The 22021-nt window shown below is 39.4% G+C and overlaps 2 protein-coding genes across 12 annotated transcripts in view; both read left to right on the top strand.

The window, feature by feature from the left end:
- SLC16A7 (solute carrier family 16 member 7) overlaps positions 1-22021 on the top strand; it is a 200899-nt gene that overhangs the window by 94798 nt on the left and 84080 nt on the right. The window contains exon 1 of one of the 11 annotated variants that reach the window (XM_059886704.1): positions 4397-4487. The exons of the other annotated variants lie outside the window; for them this stretch is intronic. The gene's annotated coding sequence lies outside the window, so the exon portion shown is untranslated. Of the gene's footprint in view, positions 1-4396; positions 4488-22021 lie in introns of those variants that run through there. 11 annotated transcript variants of the gene reach the window in all.
- LOC512953 (ATP synthase subunit alpha, mitochondrial-like) lies at positions 11186-13047 on the top strand. Its single transcript, XM_059886951.1, is given in 1 exon segment — positions 11186-13047. A coding segment is annotated over 1 exon segment (1662 nt). The 5' UTR covers positions 11186-11239; the 3' UTR covers positions 12902-13047.

Below are 22021 nucleotides of genomic sequence, written 5' to 3'. Positions count from 1 at the left end.
CCCCCAGTAAATGTGAAGAACTATTTAAAGAGGTAGATACCATAGAAAGGGGGAATAATTTCTGGCCAATTTGGCTAATTTTTCAATCTACCATAATTGCATCATAGTCTTTAAATAAATATGATGCATGTAGGTATCATAAACTAGTGAATTATGCTTCTTTGGGTATAATTTTTTTAAAAATGCTACTACTTTAGAATAAATGACCTGGAGCCAAGTATTCTGATGTTATTCAGTGCTTACACATTATGCATGTACTCTTTAAGGGCACTCCAGGACTATTATGTGTTTTACTAGTTTTGCAGACTAGTTCATATTTCCTAGTGGTTATATACATGAGTCCCAATGACAATGCAAGTGAAATACTCATTAAATCCGCCTTCACATAATCTGTTCAGAACTTATAATTTCTATTATTTCATTGCCAATTGACCTTCAGGCAAATTGTCAAGAAATTTATGAGGGTAGCAGCATGAATATGTGTTGCCAAATGTCTCTTGGGTAAAATATGACTCATGGTTTTCTTGGTCCTGAAATGATTAAGCCTCAAACCTGAAGTTGACAGCAGAGTCATTGTACAGATTGATGTTCTCAATGACTAATATTTGACAGAGTTTGCTTCTGATTTATTATGCTGCTAGGTAAAAACAATCTACCTCATTTTTTAGTATTTTTACTATGCTCTTCACTAATTGGATGAAAAATTCAATTTCTTTTATATTGAGAGACATATGCATTTTTAATAGGTTAATCATTTTAAATTAAATTTTTATTCTTTAAAAGTATAATTTTAATGTTTTTTTAATAGGCTGATATAGCCCTACCCTTTTTTTTTAATGTCATGTAGCTGCTGATTTTTTTCCTAACAGTAAGCCTAATACTTTTGTAAAATCTATTTAGTAATTATTGGATTTTTATTATCATTTATTTATTCAAGCACAGCAAATGTACTTGAAAAACAATCATTGACAATTAGGTCAGCCTTTACTAATAACTGAGCTTGAAATTCTAGAAAACAGAAAACTAAGAAATCACTTTTTTCTTACTCAGGATTACTTTGAATAGTTATAGTGTTTTAGAGAATTAAAATATGTTACATTAAAAAAGGAAACAATGCAATAAATAAAAATAGAGGGAGAGGAGACAATATATAGTTCCTTCCTACAGTATTTTCATCTACTAAGCAGATAATAGAACATTGGTATTTATTATATAGCTTATATACCACAGGTATTTTTAATAAATACATATTTCAAGTGACATTTACATAAATTAGAACATTTCTTAAAACTGAAGTAAGTCTCTTATAGGCTGTATATAGCTGAGTCTTTTTTTTGTCCATTTAGCCATTCTACACCAATTTGATCTGCTTTCATTTAAAGTAATTATTGATGGGTGAGGATTTACTAACACCATCTTGCTAATTATTTTTTGGCTACTTTCTAGCTCCATTATTCTTGCTGTCTTTCTTGGCCCATTGCTTGCTCCATTATTCTTGCTTTTTATTCTTGCTGTCTTCTTTTATGAATTTATGATTTCCCTTAGTTCAGTTCAGTTGCTCAGTCGTGTCCGACTTTTTGTGACCCCATGAATCACAGCACTCCAGGCCTCCCTGTCCATCACCAACACCCGGAGTTCACTCAGACTCACGTCCATCGAGTCAGTGATGCCATCCAGCCATCTCATCCTCTGTCATCCCCTTCTCCTCCTACCCCTAATCCCTCCCAGCATCAGAGTCTTTTCCAATGAGTCAACTCTTCGCATGAGGTGGCCAAAGTACTGGAGTTTCAGCTTTAGCATCATTCCTTCCAAAGAAATCCCAGGGCTGATCTCCTTCAGAATGGACTGGTTGGATCTGCTTGCAGTCTAAGGGACTCTCAAGAGTCTTCTCCAACACCACAGTTCAAAAGCATCAAGTCTTCGGCACTCAGCCTTCTTCACAGTCCAACTCTCACATCCATACATGACCATTGGAAAAACCATAGCCTTGACTAGATGGACCTTTTTTGGCAAAGTAATGTCTCTGCTTTTCAATATGCTATCTAGGTTGGTCATAACTTTTCTTCCAAGGAGGAAGCTTCTTTTAATTTCATGGCTGCAGTCACCATCTGCAGTGATTTTGGAGCCCAAAAAAATAAAGTCTGACACTGTTTCCCCTGTTTCCCCATCTATTTGGCATGAAGTGATGGGACCAGATGCCATGATCTTCGTTTTCTGAATGTTGAACTTTAAGCCAACTTTTTCACTCTCCTCTTTCACCTTCATCAAGAGGCTTTTTAAGTTCCTCTTCACTTTCTGCCATAAGGGTGGTATCATCTACATATCTGAGGTTATTGATATTTCTCCCAGCAATCTTGATTCCAGCTTGTGCTTCTTCCAGCCCAGCGTTTTTCATGATGTACTCTGCATAGAAGTTAAATAAGCAGGGTGTCAATATACAGCCTTGACGAACTCCTTTTCCTATTTGGAACCAGTCTGTTGTTCCATGTCCAGTTCTAACTGTTGCTTCCTGACCTGCATACAGATTTCTCAAGAGGCAGGTCAGGTGGTCCGGTATTCCCATCTCTTTCAGAATTTTCCAGTTTATTGTGATCCACACAGTCAAAGGCTTTGGCATAGTCAATGAAATAGATGTTTTTCTGGAACTCTCTTGCTTTTTCGATGATCCAATGGATGTTGGCAATTTTCCTTAGTACTGTGCCTTAATTTGACTTCCAGGTGGTGCAGTGGTAAAGAATCAGCCTGGCAATGAAAGAGATGTTAAGAGACTCGGGTTCAATCCGTGGACCGGGAAAATCCCCTGGAGGAGGAAATGCCAGCCTATTCAAATATTTTTACCTGGATAATTCCATGGACAGAGGTGCTTGGTGGTCTACAGTCCATGGGGTCACAAAGAGTCCGACGGGGCTAACTGAGCACACATACCCTGTGAGTGTTAAGTTGTTTCAGTCCTGTTTGACTCTTTGAGATCCCATGGACTGTAGCCCGCCAGGCTCCTCTGTCCATGGGATTCTCCAGGCAGGAATACTGGAGTGGATTTCCATGCCAAGCAATCTTCCCTACCCAGGGATGGAACTGCATCTCTTGTGTCGCCTGCATTGGCAGTTGGATTTTTACCACTAGTGCCACCTCTTGATCTTTTGTGTATTTTCTGTAGGTTTTTGCTTCGTTTTGACCATGAGACTAACATTAAGCATCTTATATGTGTAACAGTCTATTTTATTATGATAATTTAACCTCTGTTGCATAACAAAATACCCTCTCTTTTCCACCCCCCACATTTTATGTTTGTGATGTCAAAATTTACCTCTTTTTATGTTGTGTGTCCATTAACAAATTTTTATAACTATTATTATTTTTAGTAAGTGTGCTCTTCTCTCTGTCCCTGTAGCTACTGCTTTGTGATGGCTTGTCTACATTACTGCAATAGAATTTAACTACTTTGTTGATATATCCTCTGTCTTCCTTCAGCCATCTTCTCTGACTTACCTCTGGGATTATTTTCCAAAATGCAAACTAACTAAATCATTCCCTTGCTCTAAACACAGAACATAAGTTCCAAAACTTTAAGACAAATAGGCTATTTGCTCCTCTACTTCCCCAATCATATCATGGTGCCATGTCTCTCATTTCTAGGACATACCAACTGGTATTTTTTTTTTTTTTTGGTCATCTATTACCACTTCCAATCTCAGTCTACCTCAATCCATCCCAGAAGCTCCCATGCATCTTTCAAGACTCACTTCTGCCAAATCAGTGTTACATCAGCTCTTCTGGAGACTGTTTCTTGACTATCACCATATATTCTAGGTGATCCTCCTCTTAGCTTCATATAAATCTGAATTTACCCATCTAATGATGTTTGCCATACCATAATGTTATCATCCATTTCATAACTTGCTTCCTGGATTGAGTAATTTTTTAGGCCTGGAACAGTATCTTATATCTTAGTCATCTTTATGTTTCTAATGTCTGGCCCATTCTTTGGCATGAAATGAGATACCCAGTAAATGTAAAGTGAGTGAATGAATGAATGAATGCTGGAAACAAGATATGAAAAACAATGTTCTACTTTGATTTCATCATCAGGGCAGAATTAGAATAAAGGAAGAAGCTTGATAAGCCTTATCTCTAGGAATAAAAGCTCAGAATAGAAACTCATTTCCACTTTAATTTTCATCTGAGAGAGAGGCAGGATCTGTAATTGAGGGCCAGCACAGTTAATACTTTATAAGCAGAGAATCTTATCCATTTTTATCATTTTTCCTCTCCCCACAGGGATGATTAGTAATAACCTGAAAAAGAAAGGAGTTTTCTGTGTATTTAGAAGCACTGAGGAAAGGCAGGTTTAGGGAGACTCTCCCACTTTGATGTCATAATTGCAAGAGTAGAACTTTTCAAAGGACAGAGAGGCAACAGACAAGATGATAAGAAAACAGACTGAGTCCCTGGGACCCATAGCCAAGAAAACATGAAGCGGGGGAGAAGTGAGTTTGTCCTGAGAGCTTTCAAGAGCCTTGTATATTACCATATGTAAAATAGATGACCAGTGCAAATTCGATACATGAAGCAGGGCACCCAAAGCTGGCGCTCAGGGACAACCCAGAGGGATGGGGTTGGGATGGAGGTGGGATGGGGGTTCAGGATGGTGGGACACATGTACATCCGTGGCTGATTCATGTCAATGTATGGTAAAAGCCAACACAATATTGTAAAGTAATTAGCCTCCAGTTAAAATAAGGAAATAGTAAAAAAAAAAAAAAAAGAGCCATGGGGCTCAGCATGGTAGAGCATGGGGGACATTTTCCAATACAGTATTTTCCAGTTAACCAAATTTGAAAAACACCCTTGAGTTTTATAGGCCTTATATTAGAGTGGGTTACCATTTCCTTCTCCAAGGGATCTTCCTGACCCAGGGATCAAACCCCTGTCTCCTGTATTGGAAGGTGGATTCTTAACTGCTGAGCCACCAAGGAAGCCCTACTCTTTAGAAGCAAATAAAACAAAAATTCCTTCTCATTTTACTTTTATTGACTACATTTTTGTTTACCCCACCCCTGAATAAAGATTCTTTATCATAATGCCCTATTTAATTTTGTTATATAGGGCATTGATCTGTAATTATTCTTGTTTATATTTTTAACTTACTTTTTGCCTCTCTCCTCCACTAAAATACACATCTGTAGGTTGAAATTTGTTTTGTTCAACACTGTAGCCACTGTTCTCAGAGAAGGCAATGGCAAGCCACTCTAGTATTCTTGCCTAGAAAATCCCATGGACAGAGGAGCCTGATAGGCTGCAGTCCATGGGGTTGCTACAAGTCGGACACGACTGAATGACTTCACTTTCATTTTTCACTTTCACGCATTGGAGAAGGAAATGGCAACCCATTCCAGTGTTCTTGCCTGGAGAATCCCAGGGATGGTGGAGCCTGGTGGGCTGCCATCTTTGGGGTCACACAGAGTTGGACACAACTGAAGTGACTTAGCAACAGCAGCAGCAGTAGCCACTGTTCTAGGTACATAGTAGGCTTTCAATTAATATTTGTTGAATGTTTACTGAATATGGAGTCAGATTGCTATTAATAAACTCAGTTTTTCTGAATCTTTACCCTTTACTTGACTTCACAAGGGCCTCAAATTCTCCAACAAGTCTACAGCCAAGTATTTCTGGGAATCACATGAGCTCAAAGAAAGATCAAATGAGTGTTTTCATAACTGTTTGTCACCATTGCTAATGCCCTCAGTGGAAGCATTGCCTACATAAAGGATATTGTCTCTTGATGCTTCCAAAGTAACTATTCTGCAGGACACAAAGCTTAGGTGCAGGCTATAATGGCAAAAATGTTCTTTGTCCATATCTTCACCAAATTTTCTCATCAGAATCTCAAACTTTTGCTGTGTACAAAGCTTCAGTCTCTCAGGAAAACAGTTATTTTAGCTTCTGTCTTGAAACTGTCCACTGGAACCTGCAGGCTGGACAGTATGGACACCATGCCATCCATCTTGTTTATTTTTTACTCTCTCCTGGGTATCTATATATTCTGCTCTCTGCCTATAGCCACATAGCACAAGAAACAAAAGAAAACAGAGTTGTCAATTCATGCAAATAGATTCCTAGAATCATCTTCAGTTCTATAAGAATAGTTTGGAACCTCAGTTTTACCTGTATCAGAACAAACTCTCTGCATAAATAAATATACTGTCCTCCTCTGAATCTAGAAGCCTTCATGGTTCATCACAAGCAATTTTAAGAAATAGAACTGCTTCAAAAATTGTAGAAAAATTGTTGACATTATTGTTTCCTAACCAGATTATCTACTATAATAATCTCCCTGTTCACCAGGAGGAGCATACAAATTAGAACAAGGTGTAATCATGGTGAAGATTGAAAAGGGGTGAAGAGTAGTTCTCATTTTGCAAGCCCTTTTTTAAGGTCAAGTGTGACCGAACATAATATTTCAAATAGTGATTCAATCTACAGCATTTCATAATCTCTTAGATTTGAATGTGGATCACTCTGTTACTCAGCTGTGAGAATAACTGGAATCAATGACAGTCAGGTTATTTTCTTCTTAATTCCTTGAAGAATATGGCTTAGTCACTCCCAACTCCTCTCAGAATAGGGTTAGAATGAAAGATCTAATAACTTCCATCAGTTAGAAGGGCCTGTGTAGAACCAGATAGAGCCATGAGACCCCAGGAGTCCATAAACACAGCTTCGTTCCTCAAGGTCTGTGGTGATGAATTTTGACTGTTTAAACTCAACTGAACTGGGTAAAATTAATCCTAGAAATTCCAAAATGTTTGACAAGAACTCAGCTGGCCTTCAGCTTTTTGTGAGACCAAATTTCTTTTATCTGATTTTTATTTAGTCCTTTGTGAATCCTGCACCCTATTTATTGAAATAAATTCAACCTTTTAATCTAAATCCATTGAATAGATCTAAGCTTTATCATTATCTCTGGATAATGACTCTAGCACCAATGTCTATTTTAGAATTTGTATGCATGAGTAACAAACTACATGTTAGAGTTATTATGTTATTTTTAAGGGCTAGTTTATATAATTGAATGTACGTGAATTTCCCTATCTTGAGAGCTAGAAGAAGTGAAATATTATTTTTAAAATAGTGTGAAATTTTGCATATCCTGCAATACTCGGCTGAAGTTCCTGGTATAGGCATTAATAGAGAATATAACTTATTCATGGTTCATGGCCTCAAGATACTTATAGTCCCCAGTAGGAGAAAGACATGAGTAATTTAAAAATCAAAATATAGTATGCTATAATCAAATAGCTTTATTTGAGAATTTAGGCTGATTTTTCTTTCTTAGATACAATTTTGTGATTTTATTTTACAAGGCAGTGTGTGGAAGGATGTGTGGGATTTCGTCATGTGACAATGCAGGAGGGTTGGGTAAAGGTAGAGAAAGTGAATTTCTTGGGAAAAAGCTTCCTGTACAAAAGTCTGGGAGTTCTTCACTCCACAATTAAACAAATTGAAATGCCTATTAGCATAGTGAATATGTTAATAAACAGACTTCCAGAAATTGTGAAATAAATGCATCATTTATTAAAGAATTTCTCAAGTCTACCTGATCATTTACATGTAATTCCTACTTTTCTGATATAGTATTTTGCAATTTAAAACAAACAGAATGGTAAAAATGAGCAAGACAAATTTAATGTAGTCCACTTTTGTAATGCCTTGGATTCATGCTGTGGGATTCCATTGAAATTTTTGAGTGACAGAGTAACCCAGTCTGAGAAGTTTTTATTTTTTTTTTTTAATTAACTACTATTTTATTAATTTTCTTTAAATTATTTTTATTGACGTATACTTGATATTGTGTATGAAGAGTCCTTTGGAGAGATTAATTCTGAAGAGAAGCTGGATGTATGGAGAGGTGTGGGAGGCAAGGATGGGAAATTAAGTTGAGAGAGTTCCTTAGGGGACTGTGTGAAGGGAAAAGAGGTGTGAACCAAGGTGGTCAAAAAGAGAAATGGAAAAAAAGACACATTCAAGGGCTATTAAAGAAAAAAGAGGCATGAAAGAAAGGGGAAGAAAGGACTCAGGATCTTTCAGCCTCTTTCAGCCTAGGGACCAGCCTTTATTAAGGTTAAAAAACTTGGGGCAGTTAACATTTCAGTAGGGCATCTTTTGAAAATCCCTAGGAAGCAGTAGGGCTTCCCACGTGGTGCTAGTGGTAAAGAAAGTGAAAGTCGCACAGTCATGTCCGACTCTTTGTGACCCCATGGACCGACCATAGAGTCCATGGAATTCTCCAGGCCAGAATACTGGAGTGGATAGCCTTTCCCTTCACCAGCAGATCTTCCTGACCCTGGAATTGAACCGGGGTTTCCTGAATTGCAGGAGGATTCTTTACCAACTGAGCCATCAGGGAAGCCCAGTGGTAAAGAACTCACCTGCCAATTCAGGAGACTTAAGAGCTGAGGGTTCGATCCCTGGGTCTGGAAGATATCCTATAGGAAGGCACGGCAACCCACTCCAGAAATCTTGCCTGGAGAATCCCATGGACAGAGGAGCCTGGTGGGCTACAGTCCATGGGGTTGCAAAGATTCAGACACGACTGAAGCAACTGAGCACACACGCAGTAAGCAGTGAGAAATGAAAAACTATAACTTAGGAAACAGATTGACACAGGGGATTCTGGGAAAGAGTGAAAGCAAAAGGAGAGAAAGGCAACAGAGGATGAGACTGTTGGACAGCATCACAGACTCAATGGGCATGAACTTGAACAAACTCCGGTAGAAGTGGAGGACAGGGAAGCGAGGTGTGCTGTGGTCTGTGGCGTTCTGCAGTCTGTGATGTCACATAGAGTTTGACAGGACTTAGTGACTGAACAACAACAACAACAATAACAACAACATGGAGAATTGGAACACATCAAGGATAAAATTGTTAGCTGAATTTGTAAAGGTAGAAAATACTATGAAGGATCTATAAAGAGAGAAGAGAATCAACAAGATAATGTTTATGAGAACTTATGTTGGACCTGAAGAGGAAAAGTAGTCATGGAGCAGAGGGTCTAGGAATATAGTGTGATAGAAGCCAGAGTCTCAAAGACAAGATCCAGTGAAATAATTGCTAAATATTTTACACAGTTTTAGTGAGATAATGCTCAGTGGCTTTGGAGATTAGGAAGTCATTGCTCATCTTGAGGAGAAAATGTATTCAGTGACACTTGCAAGAGAAAGACAGATTTTAACAAGGAAATAGGATTAGGTGGTCGGAGAAGGCAATGGCACCCCACTCCAGTACTCTTGCCTGGAAAATCCCATGGATAGAGGAGCCTGGTAGGCTGCAATCCATGGGGTCACTAAGAGTCAGACATGACTGAGCGACTTTACTTTCACTTTTCACTTTCATACATTGGAGAAGGAAATGGCAACCCACTCCGGTGTTCTTGCCTGGAGAATCCCAGGGAACGGGGGAGCCTGGTAGGCTGCTGTCTATGGGGTCACACAGAGTCGGACACGACTGAAGTGACTTAGCAGTAGCAGCAGCAGCAGGATTAGGTGGTAAGAAAGAGAAGTTACAAAGAAAGGCAGCCCTTGTGTGAAGTTTTGAAGTGAAGAAGAAAGAAATATAGTTGACAGCACAAGAGAAAAAGAGGCTCTAGAGAAGGTTATATTTTCTTGCTATTTTTAGGCTTGAGAAGATAAATGTTTTGTAGGCTAAAGAAAATTAAAAATAAGACCTAAATTAAAAATAAAGTGTGAAAATGATCGGAGCCAAATCCCATAGACAGACAAGAGAGACTTCAATGGGACTTTCCTGGCAGTCAAGTGGTTAAGATTTTGCCTTTCAGTGCAGGGGGTACCTACAGTACAATTTTAATCCCTGGTCAGAGAGCTAATATCCCACATGCTTTGTGGCCAAAAAGCCAAAACATAAGAAACAGAAGCAAGATTGTAAGAAATTCAATTAAGACCTTTTTAAAAATGGTCCACATCAAAAATTTTTTTGAAAAAATGAGAGACTTCATTAACAATGATAAGTAAATGAATCACAGGAGAAAAGAAGGATGTCTTTTTCACCCAACTGGAAGGCAAGTTTGTTTTCAATGGTTTCCCATGGCAGTCAAAGATAGGAATCCTCTTCCTGTAGTTCCCAGGTTTGGAAAGTTGGCACTCTTGTGGAGCAAGAAGGGCTATAAAGGAGGCCTTAAGGCAAGGAAGTGAGAGCTCTTCATCCAATCGGCAGCAAAGAATGAACCTGGAGCAGAATGGTCCCTGATCAGGCAGGAGAATCTCTGGTCTGGGAGAATGGGTTGATGCTAGGATGTAAGGTGAAAGGGCCAGGTGGAAACAAAATTAAACTAATAAAATAATTTAAAGGTAGAGAAGTTAAATTAGGATCAAGATGATGCTTGAGGGCTTCCCTGGTGACTCAGTGAAGAAGTTGCTTGCCAGTGCAAGAGACACAGGTTCGATCCCTGATCTGGGAAGGTCCCCCCATGCTGCACAACTGGGCTGGTGACCCACAGCTATTGAGCCTGTGTTCTGGTGCCCAGGAGCCACAACTGCTGAAGCCTGAGCACCCTAGAGTCTGTGTTCTGCAACAGGAGAAGCCACTGCAATGAAAAGCCTGAACACCGCAACTAGAGAGTAGTCCTCACTCGCCTCAACTAGAAAATACTCCAGGCAGCAATCAAGACTCAGTACAGCCAAAAAAAAAAAAAATGATGCTTGTGCTTATTGGTATCTTCCTTGACCAGTTGGCAGCCAAACCTGAAAGAAGGGAGCCTACAGGTGCTTAGGAGAAAACTAAGGGGGAGAAAGAAGAATGCAGTGTGCAAAGGCGAAATGTTTCCCAGAATTTCATTCTTTCCAATTTGGTATAGTACGGGTGTTTCATCACTTCTCAGACGTCTGCTTTGGTTTGTGTATTTTTATGGTATTCACAGTCTTGACTAGTACAGTAAGGAAAGGAGGAAGAGAAAGGAGTTTTTCTTTTCTCTGCATTTGGGATGATGCTTCTTTCTGGTGACCTTCTAGAAGTGACAAGCAAGATTGAACCAATTTATTTCTTTTCAGTAGCTTCAGAGGCTCTCATCTAAGTTATATTTAACTTTGGGTTCATTTGTGTTCCAGTCAGCACCACCTTCATTATCAGTGTTCAGGGAATATCAGATAACAATAACATCTGACTTTAGCCCAGTCAGTCTCGAGGCTGCGGCTGCGGGGGAAACACCTCAAGGGAAGCTGCGAAGATGCTGTCCGTGCGCGTCGCCGTGGCCATGGCCTGCGCCCTCCCTCGGCAAGTGGGGCTGGTCTCCAAAAATGCTTTGGGATCATCCTTCATTGCTGCAAGGAACCTGCATGCCTCTAACTCTTGTCTGCAGAAGACAGGCACTGCTGAGGTGTCCTCTATTCTCGAAGAGCGTATTCTTGGAGCTGATACCTCTGTTGACCTTGAAGAGACTGGGCGTGTTTTAAGTATTGGTGATGGTATTGCTCGGGTACATGGGTTAAGAGATGTTCAAGCAGAAGAAATGGTAGAGTTTTCTTCAGGTTTAAAGGGTATGTCTCTGAACTTGGAGCCTGACAATGTTGGTGTTGTCGTGTTTGGAAATGATAAACTTATTAAGGAAGGAGATATTGTGAAGAGAACTGGGGCTATTGTAGATGTTCCAGTTGGCGAGGAGCTGCTGGGTCGTGTAGTCGATGCCCTCGGTAATGCCATTGATGGAAAGAGTCCAATTGGTTCCAAGGCCCGAAGATGAGTTGGCTTGAAAGCCCCTGGGATCATTCCTCGAATCTCTGTGACGGAACCAATGCAAACTGGCATTAAGGCTGTGGATAGCTTGGTGCCGATTGGTCGTGGTCAGCGTGAGCTGATTATTGGTGACCGACAGACTGGCAAAATGTCAATTGCAATTGACACAATCATTAACCAGAAACGATTCAATGATGGAACTGATGAAAAGAAGAAGCTGTACTGTATCTATGTTGCTATTGGTCAAAAGAGATCCACTGTTGCCCAGTTGGTGAAGAGACTTACAGATGCAGATGCCATGAAGTATACCACTGTGGTTTCAGCTACTGCTTCAGATGCTGCCCCACTTCAGTACCTGGCTCCTTATTCTGGATGTTCAATGGGAGAATATTTTAGGGATAATGGCAAACACGCTTTGATCATTTATGATGACTTATCCAAACAGGCGGTTGCTTATCGTCAGATGTCTCTGCTGCTCTGCCGACCCCCTGGTCGTGAGGCCTATCCTGGTGATGTATTCTACCTGCACTCCTGACTCCTGGAGAGAGCAGCTAAAATGAGCGATGTTTTTGGTGGTGGCTCCTTGATTGCTCTACCAGTCATCGAAACACAAGCTGGTAATGTGTCTGCTTACATTCCAACAAATGTCATTTCCATCACTGACAGACAGATCTTCTTGAAAACAGAATTGTTCTACAAAGGTATCCGCCCTGCCATTAATGTTGGTTTGTCTGTGTCCCATGTCGGATCTGCTGCCCAAACCAGGGCCATGAAACAGGTGGCAGGTACTATGAAACTGGAGTTGGCTCAGTATCGTGAGGTTGCTGCTTTTGCCCAGTTCGGTTCTGACCTTGATGCTGCCACTCAACAACTCTTGAGTCGTGGTGTGCGTTTGAGTGAGCTGCTCAAGCAGGGACAGTATTCTCCCATGGCTATTGAAGAGCAAGTGGCTGTTATCTATGCGGGTGTCAGGGGGTATCTTGACAAGCTGGAGCCCAGCAAGATCACAAAATTTGAGAATGCTTTCTTGTCTCACGTTATCAGCCAACATCAAGCCCTGTTGGGCAAAATCAGGACTGATGGAAAGATCTCAGAAGAGTCAGATGCAAAGCTGAAAGAGATTGTAACAAACTTCTTGGCTGGATTTGAAGCTTAAACTCCTGTGGATTCACATCAAATGCCAGTTTGGTTTTGTCATTGTTTCTTCTAGTTCCATTCATAAAAGGATTACTCCAATACTGCAGATGTACAGTAATCACATTAAAATAAAGGTTCCGTGTTGCAAAAAAAACAAAAAAAAACAATAACATCTGACTTTAAATACAAAGGCTTGAAATCGAAAATTCTGCGGAGCTTTACAGAAAGGCTTCCTTAGAGAGGATCTTCATGGAGAATCTTGACAGTGTTGTAAAACGTTATGAGAAGGATCGTTTTCAGCTCTGCCTCCCATTTCAGCTAGATTTTATTGATCTTTTATAAGAAATGACTGCACTTAACATCCCCACAATGTCAGTGTCATAAAATTTATATGTAAGTTTGACAAGAGGAATACCTTTTGGCATGTTTGTAAATAGTCAGTTCAGTTCAGTTCAGTCACTCAGTTGTGTCCAACTTTTTGCGACTCCATGAATCGCAGCACACCAGGCCTCCTTGTCCATCACCAACTCCCGGAGTTCACCCAAACTCATGTGCATCAAGTCGGTGATGCCATCCAGCCATCTCATCCTCTGTTGTCCACTTCTCCTCCTGCCCCCAATCCCTCCCAGCATCAGGGTCTTTTCCAATGAGTCAGCTCTTCGCATCAGGTGGCCAAAGTATTGGAGTTTCAGCCTCAGCATCAGCCCTTCCAATGAATACCCAGGACTGGTCTCCTTTAGGATGGACTGGTTGGATCTCCTTGTAGTCCAAAGGACTCACAAGAGTGTTCTCCAGCACCACAGTTCAAAAGCATCAATTCTTAAGTGCTCAGCTTTCTTCACAGTCCAACTCTCACATCCATACATGACCACTGGAAAAATCATAGCCTTGACTAGACGGACCTTTGTTGGCAAAGTAATGTCTCTGCTTTTCAATATGCTATCTAGGTTGGTCATAACTTTTCTTCCAAGGAGCAAGCGTCTTTTAATTTCATGGCTGCAGTCACCATCTGCAGTGATTTTGGAGCCCCCAAAAATAAAGTCTGACACTATTTCCACTCATACATTATTAATGATATCTTTAGTGACAATTTAAATTCTATTCAACATGATATTTTATCTACCAATATATGACTCACATTCCCAATTGGTAGTTGTACAGTATATATATATTTTTTAATTTAAGGGCCTAAAATTTGGCAAATATGGGAACCAAAATACATAGTGTGAGAACTGAAATATCACATCATTCTTTAAAACATTTAAAATATATAACAGGCAAGGTGTTGTTTTCACGATTTGCTGTTTTCAGCAAATCAAGTGATTTGCTGGCATCATTGAACCAAATTGTCCCACTTTTATGGGAATGTATTACAGAATGTGAAAATATGCTTCAGTATTTTATCTTGATAAATGAAAAAGTATTTGAACATCTACCAGTTCCTCTGAGGATCTTGTACAATAACTTTTATAGGAACTCAACTGTGATTTAGGAATTGAATAAAATTCTAAGCACACTTAAGGAACTAATACATGGCCTCTAGTAGTCTCTGTGTTTAATTAGACATGTAATTGTGTCTGTGTATGGAATGGAATTTCTTCAGATGACTCTTTCAAAAGAATTTTTCTCGTTCAGCCCATAGTTTTTAGAATCTTGGAAAACTTGCTCAATTAATGTCTATCTGTTCATTACTTATGTTTTAACAGCAGTAGATTTTTTTTCCCAGAGAAAGAAAGAAATTTGTAGTTTATGTGTTAAAAGTCTATAAAATAGATCTTTGTGTTCTAGTCTCATAGAATCAAAAAATGAGCTGAAAGGGACCTCAGAGAACACTTAATCCTCTGGCTTTTTACAAATAAGCAAACTAAGAACCAGCATGAATGTCACTTGCTCATAGGGTTACAACACTTTCTTGACATTTATTATATGTATTTATATTTTCCATAGTATTATATCCTGTGCATGACAAAGGCAAGTTATATATACTAGAGTTATTTTAATCACTTGGTCATTTGTCATTTCCAACAGTCACTATTATTTTCTGTCCAAGCTGGTAGCACATTTTATAGTATAATCCTTTGAGGAATATTTTTTAAATTAGTTGATTTCAGTTAGTGCAAGTAATAATACTTTTAGTTCTTTATGAGGCTCTAAATTTACTGACTTATAGAAAAGAAATTGAGATTATTAGAACTTGAGGGATCACACCATTGATCTCTTTTCTACTCCCACTCCCAAATTTGGTACAAACTGAAAGAATTTATTGCTGTTTAACTTAAGCACGTAAGAGAGTCTAAGAAAAGGTACTAAGACCATACTGTCGGTTTAGTCTTTTCCTTGCTTTAGTAACCTTTAGATATAGTCTTTGTCCTGAGTGAGTGTCTTCACTTGAAAATATTTTACCAAGCTAAAGTTGGGGACTGTGCTTCTGTGCTCAGCTTTCTTTATAGTCCAACTATCACATCCATACATGACCCCTGGACAAACCAGAGCCTTGACTAGACAGACTTTTGTCGGCAAAGTAATGTCTCTGCTTTTTAATATGCTATCTAGGTTGGTCATAACTTTCCTTCCAAGGAGTAAGTGTCTTTTAATTTCATGGCTGCAGTCACCATCTACAGTGATTTTGGAGCCCAGAAAAATAAAGTCTGACACTGTTTCCACTGTTTCCCCGTCTATTTGCCATGAAGTGATGGGACCAGATGCCATGATCTTAGTTTTCTGAATGTTGAGCTTTAGGCCAACTTTTTCACTCTCCTCTTTCACTTTCCTCCAGAGGCTCTTTAGTTCCTCTTCACTTTCTGCCATATGGGTGGTGTCATTTGCATATATGAGGTTATTAATATTTCTCCCGGCAATCTTGATTCCAGCTTGTGCTTCCTCCAGCCCAGCATTTCTCATGATGTACTCTGCATATAAGTGAAATAAGCAGGGTGAAATATACAGCCTTGATGTACTTCTTTTCCTATTTGAAACCAGTCTGTTGTTCCATGTCCAGTTCTAACTGTTGCTTCCTGCCCTGCATACAGGTTTTTCAAGAGGCAGGTCAGGTGGTCTGGTATTCCCATCTCATTCAGAATTTTCCACAGTTTATTGTGATCCACACAGTCAAAGGCTTTGGCATAGTCAGTAAAGCAGAAATTGATGTTTTTCTGGAACTCTCTTGCTTTTTCGATGATCCAGCGGATGTTGGCAATTTGATCTCTGGTTCCTCTGACTTTTCTAAAACCAGCTTGAACATCTGGAAGTTCATGGTTCACATATTGCTGAAGCCTGGCTTGGAGAATTTTAAGCATCACTTTACTAGCATGTGAGATGAGTGCATTTGTGCGGTAGTTTGAGCATTCTTTGGCATTGCCTTTGTTTGGGATTGGAATGAAAACTGACCTTTTCCAGTCCTGTGGCCACTGCTGAGTATTCCAAATTTGCTGACATATTGAGTGCAGCACTTTCACAGCATCATCTTTCAGGATTTGAAATAGCTCAACAGGAATTCCATCACCTCCACTAGGTTTGTTTGTAGTGATGCTTCCTAAGGCCTGCTTGACTTCACATTCCAGGATGTCTGGCTCTAGGTGAGTGATCACACCATCGTGATTAACTGATTAACTTAGGACATTAACATCGTGATTAAGTTAGGACAATGGGGGGAAGGACATCTTCGTTATAAAGATGCACAGAACTTAGTTGAATCATGTTCATCTTGGAGTTCTGGAGTGGAACTGTGAGTAATGAAATTGGATGTTTAGCTGAAGCTATTTCTAATCAAATGTGTGTCCTTGGTTCCTTGTAAAGAGTAGAGTGAGAGATGAGGGAAATGACAAAAAGACAAAATTGCTAATCAGAACTTAAAGATGTGAAGAGCCCTTGACCCATTCATATCGAAAAGAATTAGCATATAGGGTCGGAGGAGAGCCCTGAGTGTGTGGATGAAAAACCATTTGATAAGATTAGTCAGCCATCTCAGGGGAAGCAGAAGCCATTGTGGAAAACAATGGAAGAATAACCCTGAAGTTATTTGGAAGTCAACAGGACTGCCCCTCCTATTATAGGCCCAGAGTACAGGGCCCCACAGGCAGAGTAAATTCAAAGGAGGAGCTGCCTGAGTCTCTGATACTTGGGCTGTGCTGCCAGGTGCTGCCTCACACTGTGGGCTCTGCTCTGTGCACTCCAGCACTGCGCTCCTTGGCTGCCCCAGGTGCAACTCCCATGGGCTCTGTTTTGATACCATGGTGGCCACCCCTGTGGAGGACACAGGCAGCAAAATTTGGCAGTGTCCACACTCCCCCCCTCTTTACCCACCATCTCTGTCAGTGTACAGAGTGTGAGAGCTGTGGGGGCATGGCTGTGTCCACCTACATTCCAAAAGATGCTCTCACTCAGTGAGAACTGTGGGCACAAGACCCCATCCTGCAGGAGCAGAGCCCAGGCACCGAACTCCTGCAAGGGTGGGGCTACAAGAGAAAGCCCCTACCAGGCTTATGCTCGGTGGTTCCCAGGGGACTGAGCTATTCTTCAGAACCACCAGAATACAATTTCAAACCCAGGAGTATCTTAGCCATGGAACTCCAACCCATGAGAGCTCATGGGTGAGACCACAGGCAGTGGGTCCAGAAGGCCAAGTATCCAGTCAAAGATCATTCTTGAACCTTAAGGTCTAATGTTGAGATCTGAACTTACTTGGGACCTGTTACCCCTTTAACCCCTTTCTATTTTTCCATCTTTCCCTTTCAGAATAGGAATGTCTACCCCATGTCTGTCTCACCATTATATTTTGGAAGATTTTACAGGTTCCCAGATGGAGAGGAATTTGTCTCAGAATGAATCATACCTTAAGTCTCACCAATGTCTGTTTTGGATGATATGAGACTTTGGATTTCAGAATTTGAGTTGAATCTAGAATGAGTTAAGACATTTGAGACTATTTGGATGGAATGGATGTATTTTGTGTGAGCAAAGGACATGGATTTTAGAAGGTCAGAAATGGAATGCTACAGACCAAAAACGCTATTGCCCCATGCCCTGATTCATAGATACATAATCCCCAATATCATCAATTTTGAGGTGGGGCCTTTGGAAAGCTATTAGGTCATGAGAGTGACACCCTCATGACCCTTATGAATGAACGGGATTATTGCCTTTATGAATGAGGTCCAAGAGAGCTCCCTTTCCTCTTCTACCAAGTGAGGACATGTGAAGATGGCCACCCATGAACCAGGAAGCTGGTTCTCACCAGACACTGAATTTGCTAGCACCTTAACCTTGGATTTTCAAGCCTCCAGAATGCCACCAAGTCTATGGCAAAAGAGGTGAATAAAGTAAGACTCTTGAGAGAGAAGTTTATCCTGAATTATCCAGGTGGTCCTTAAATACAAAATTCTTATGAGAGGCAAAGGGAGTTTAGAGACAGACTCACAGAAGGGAAAGCACAGAAAGACGGCAGTGATATGAAAATGAGGCAGAGCAGAAAGTGATGTAACCAGAAGCCAGAGACTTCTGATTGTCACCAGCAACTAGAAAAAGCATGGAGCAAATTCTCCCCTAGAGCCTCTTTAAGGAGTGCAGTCCAGCTGACACCTTGTGAAGTGTGAGAATAAATAGCCATTGTCTTAAGTCACAAAATTTGTAGTGATTTGTTACACTTGCCCTAGAAAACTAAGCAGTAGAGATGACATCATTTATGAAAAGTCATGAACCCAGCAGTTCCAAAGATATCTCTCTTATAAGCACTTGCATAGCTTTGCAAGGACACATGTACAGCATGTCCAAGGCAGAATCATTTATAACTGTGGCAAACTGAAAGTCACTAGGAAAATGGGTAAATCGCTGCACATGTGTAATAAAGTACTACACAACTGTAAAAACAATGATGTAGATCCATGTGCACTAATATAAAATACTGTTAAAAGTATAAAAAATGCAGTAACAATAAGCTGTAAGGCAAAACATGATTACATTTATTTTAAAGTGTATACACATAACAACTTAGGTTTATATATATTTGTATTTTCATACAAATACAAATAAAGAAGAATACCTGAAAAACTATTAATAGCAGGTGATTTTGGAAAGTGGCTGTATATTTTTGAAATGCTTAAATATTATATAGTGAATATATCGTATTTTTCTTTTAAAAACTTAAAAAAAATGCTAAAACAGCTTTATTAAACAAATGTAAATATATCCCCCTATCTGTTAACTTGGTTGTGAGTTGTAACAGGTACTTCTATTTCTATTTTATATAGGTTTTTCATATCTTTTTTTCCAAATGCTATTTTTTTCCTGCTAGTTAAATTTTAATCAACTAAGATAGAAAAAGTTGGCTCCTGCTTATAGATCTTGCCTAGTAGTTCTCATAATGTGGCCCCCAGTTGAGCAACATAATCATAACCTGGTATCTTGTTGAAAATGCAGATTCTGGATACCACCTCAGATTTACTGAATGAAGCTCTGGAAGTGAGACCCAGCACACTATAGATTAATAAATCCTCTAAGTAATTCTGATGTCCACTAATGTTTGAAAATTACTGGTCTAGGCTCTTCCTCTAACACACCTGCAAGTGTTGCTGCAATAAATGTGATTATCTGTAGTTCTTGAGCATCATGATGTTTTACTATTCCATATCGCACCTGCTCTTTCCTTAAGCTGAAGTGTCCTTCACCACTACCTTCCTCCATCTGACTAATTCTTGTCTATAATATAAGATGTGTGTATGCTTAGTCACTTAGTTATGTCTGACTCTTTGCAACCTCATGGGCTGTAGCCCACCAGGCTCGTCTATCCATGGGATTCTCCAGGCAAGAATTCTGGAGTGGGGAGCTATTCCCTTCTCCAGGGGATCTTCCTGATCCAGGGATCGAACCCAGGTCTCCTGCATTGCAGGCAGACTCTTTACAGTCTGAACCACCAGAGAAGCCCAGAATGTAAGATACACAGAAACATCAACTCCCCTATCCTTGAAGTCTGACATTGTTCCAATTCTAAATCCCTGTGCATACCTTCACCATAACAAGCATATCACATAACACCATACATATTAAATTTACTTGGCACACTTCCTGTTCTTGAGGACAGAAGCTATATCTTATTTGACTTAATTCTCAGAATACAGTAAGGTATTCAGTAAATATTCTTGAATGTACAAAAGTGAAAGAGAAATGAATGTCTTGGAAATAAGTATTTTTACCACTTTTGAATTAGCATACAGCTGTGTAGTACAGAGAAAAAAAATTAAATACTCTGTTTCTGCAAATCAAAACTCCCTGAATTCAAGCCCTTATTCCACTACATTCTAGATGTACCGTTTAATTTCTTATATTCTTCCACTGTAAAATGAGAATTTTACAGTGGCTATCTTTGAAACTTGGTGACTGATTAAGGATTCAATAAGGATCTACAGTAATTATTAGCAGAATCATTATCCAATAGCATAAATAGTATGTAATTCATTCTGTCTGAATAATAGTCTGCCTAAACTTTTCAATGTTTTTATGTTTAGAGAAAACTTTATCTAATCTTGTTTTAACCTTTTAGTATGCTTGTAGTCTTTTCTTCTCTCCCTGAGCCATACCTTAGGAAAAATAATGTATGGTACCACAATCAAGGAGAAATAATCAAGAAAATAATGTGTGGTTTTGTTCTGTTCCCTCCATCTCCTCACAGTTTTTAAAACCACAGAAAACTGTCTAGAAACAAGATCTTACTCAGAATTCTAGTATCCAAGAGTCATAGAGATCCTGACCTCTACCTAGTACCATGCTCTGACTTCTTCCCTGAAATGATCCCTGAGATTCCTCTTAAAATGCTTAGAATTTCTTGGAGCATAGTTAGAAAGCCATTTATATTATCTTTCTCACCTCTTCTATTTAGTGACACTCTGTAGTTGAGATAAACGGAGTTACATCTAAGAGATTTTGAGTATCACATATTGCATTTAGTCTTCAAAGATTTTCTAGTATTTTCTTTCTTCCCTCAATTTGAAAAGAAGGTTATTAACTGGCATTAGGGAATGGAAATTGAAAAAAAAAAAAAAAAGATCCTGAGTATTCTAGGAAGACTACAGGGCCAGAGAATGCCTTTCCCACTTTTCTATTAAAAAGCTCATTTTAAAAAATTGAATAAGAAAAAAAATCAAGAAAAAAAAAAGAGTCCATAAGATCACATTATATCAATGATAAGATGCAGAAGTACACTAGAATCCCCTAGAAGTTTCTATGAACTACAATACTGTTGGATCAGGATTAAGAAATAGTACTACAGCAAGGTGACTCAACCTGGCAGAGGCATCCAGTAACATGGGCTTCCATCACACTACAGTAAGCTTCTGTGGTCTATTGACTCCTCTGCCTACTGAATGGCTGAAGCTACCGGGGAATCATTGCTCTTTTTGGGAATCGTAAACATATTCAGTTCCATCTATGACATATCACTTTGTCAATTGCAGTCTCATGATTTTATGACCCCTGCCCCTTATGTCCCTTGAATTATCACGTTTATGGGAGCACTGAAGACAACCTAAGGCAAGTGGATGAATATATTACGGCCATGCACTTGATAGACAGAGAAGCCTGGCAGGCTACAGACCATGGGGTCACAAAGAGTCCCACATGACTTAGTGACAAAAGCAGCAGCATGTACTCGATAAACTATTATGCATACATTAAGTAATAATTATGAAAATTATAACAACGAAATGGGAAATACTTACTATACAATCTTTAATGAAAAACTCATATTTCTGCAAAATTCAAAATATATGACAAAAATGATACATAAACAAAAAATACACAGGCCATAGTAGAAGAGTGAGGATTGCAGAAAAAAATTATATTTAATTATTCAAATTTGGGATAATACTATTATAATATATTGATACATGAAATACTTTAAGTTAATATTGTACATTTAATTATTTGTCCTGGTTGGGGTTTTGATGACACCACCCTTATGGCAGAAAGTGAAGAGGAACTAAAAAGCCTCGTGATGAAAGTGAAAGAGGAGAGTGAAAAAGGTGGCTTAAAGCTCAACATTCAGAAAACTAAGATCATGGCATCTGGTCCCATCACTTCATGGCAAATAGATGGGGAAACAGTGGAAACAGTGTCAGACTTTATTTGGGGGGGCTCTAAAATCACTGCA

This window comes from Bos taurus, chromosome 5, assembly GCF_002263795.3.
Source record: "Bos taurus isolate L1 Dominette 01449 registration number 42190680 breed Hereford chromosome 5, ARS-UCD2.0, whole genome shotgun sequence".
Taxonomy (NCBI): Eukaryota; Metazoa; Chordata; class Mammalia; order Artiodactyla; family Bovidae; genus Bos; species Bos taurus.
Note: the sequence above shows the minus strand (reverse complement) of the source record. Positions and strands in the feature narration are given on the sequence as shown.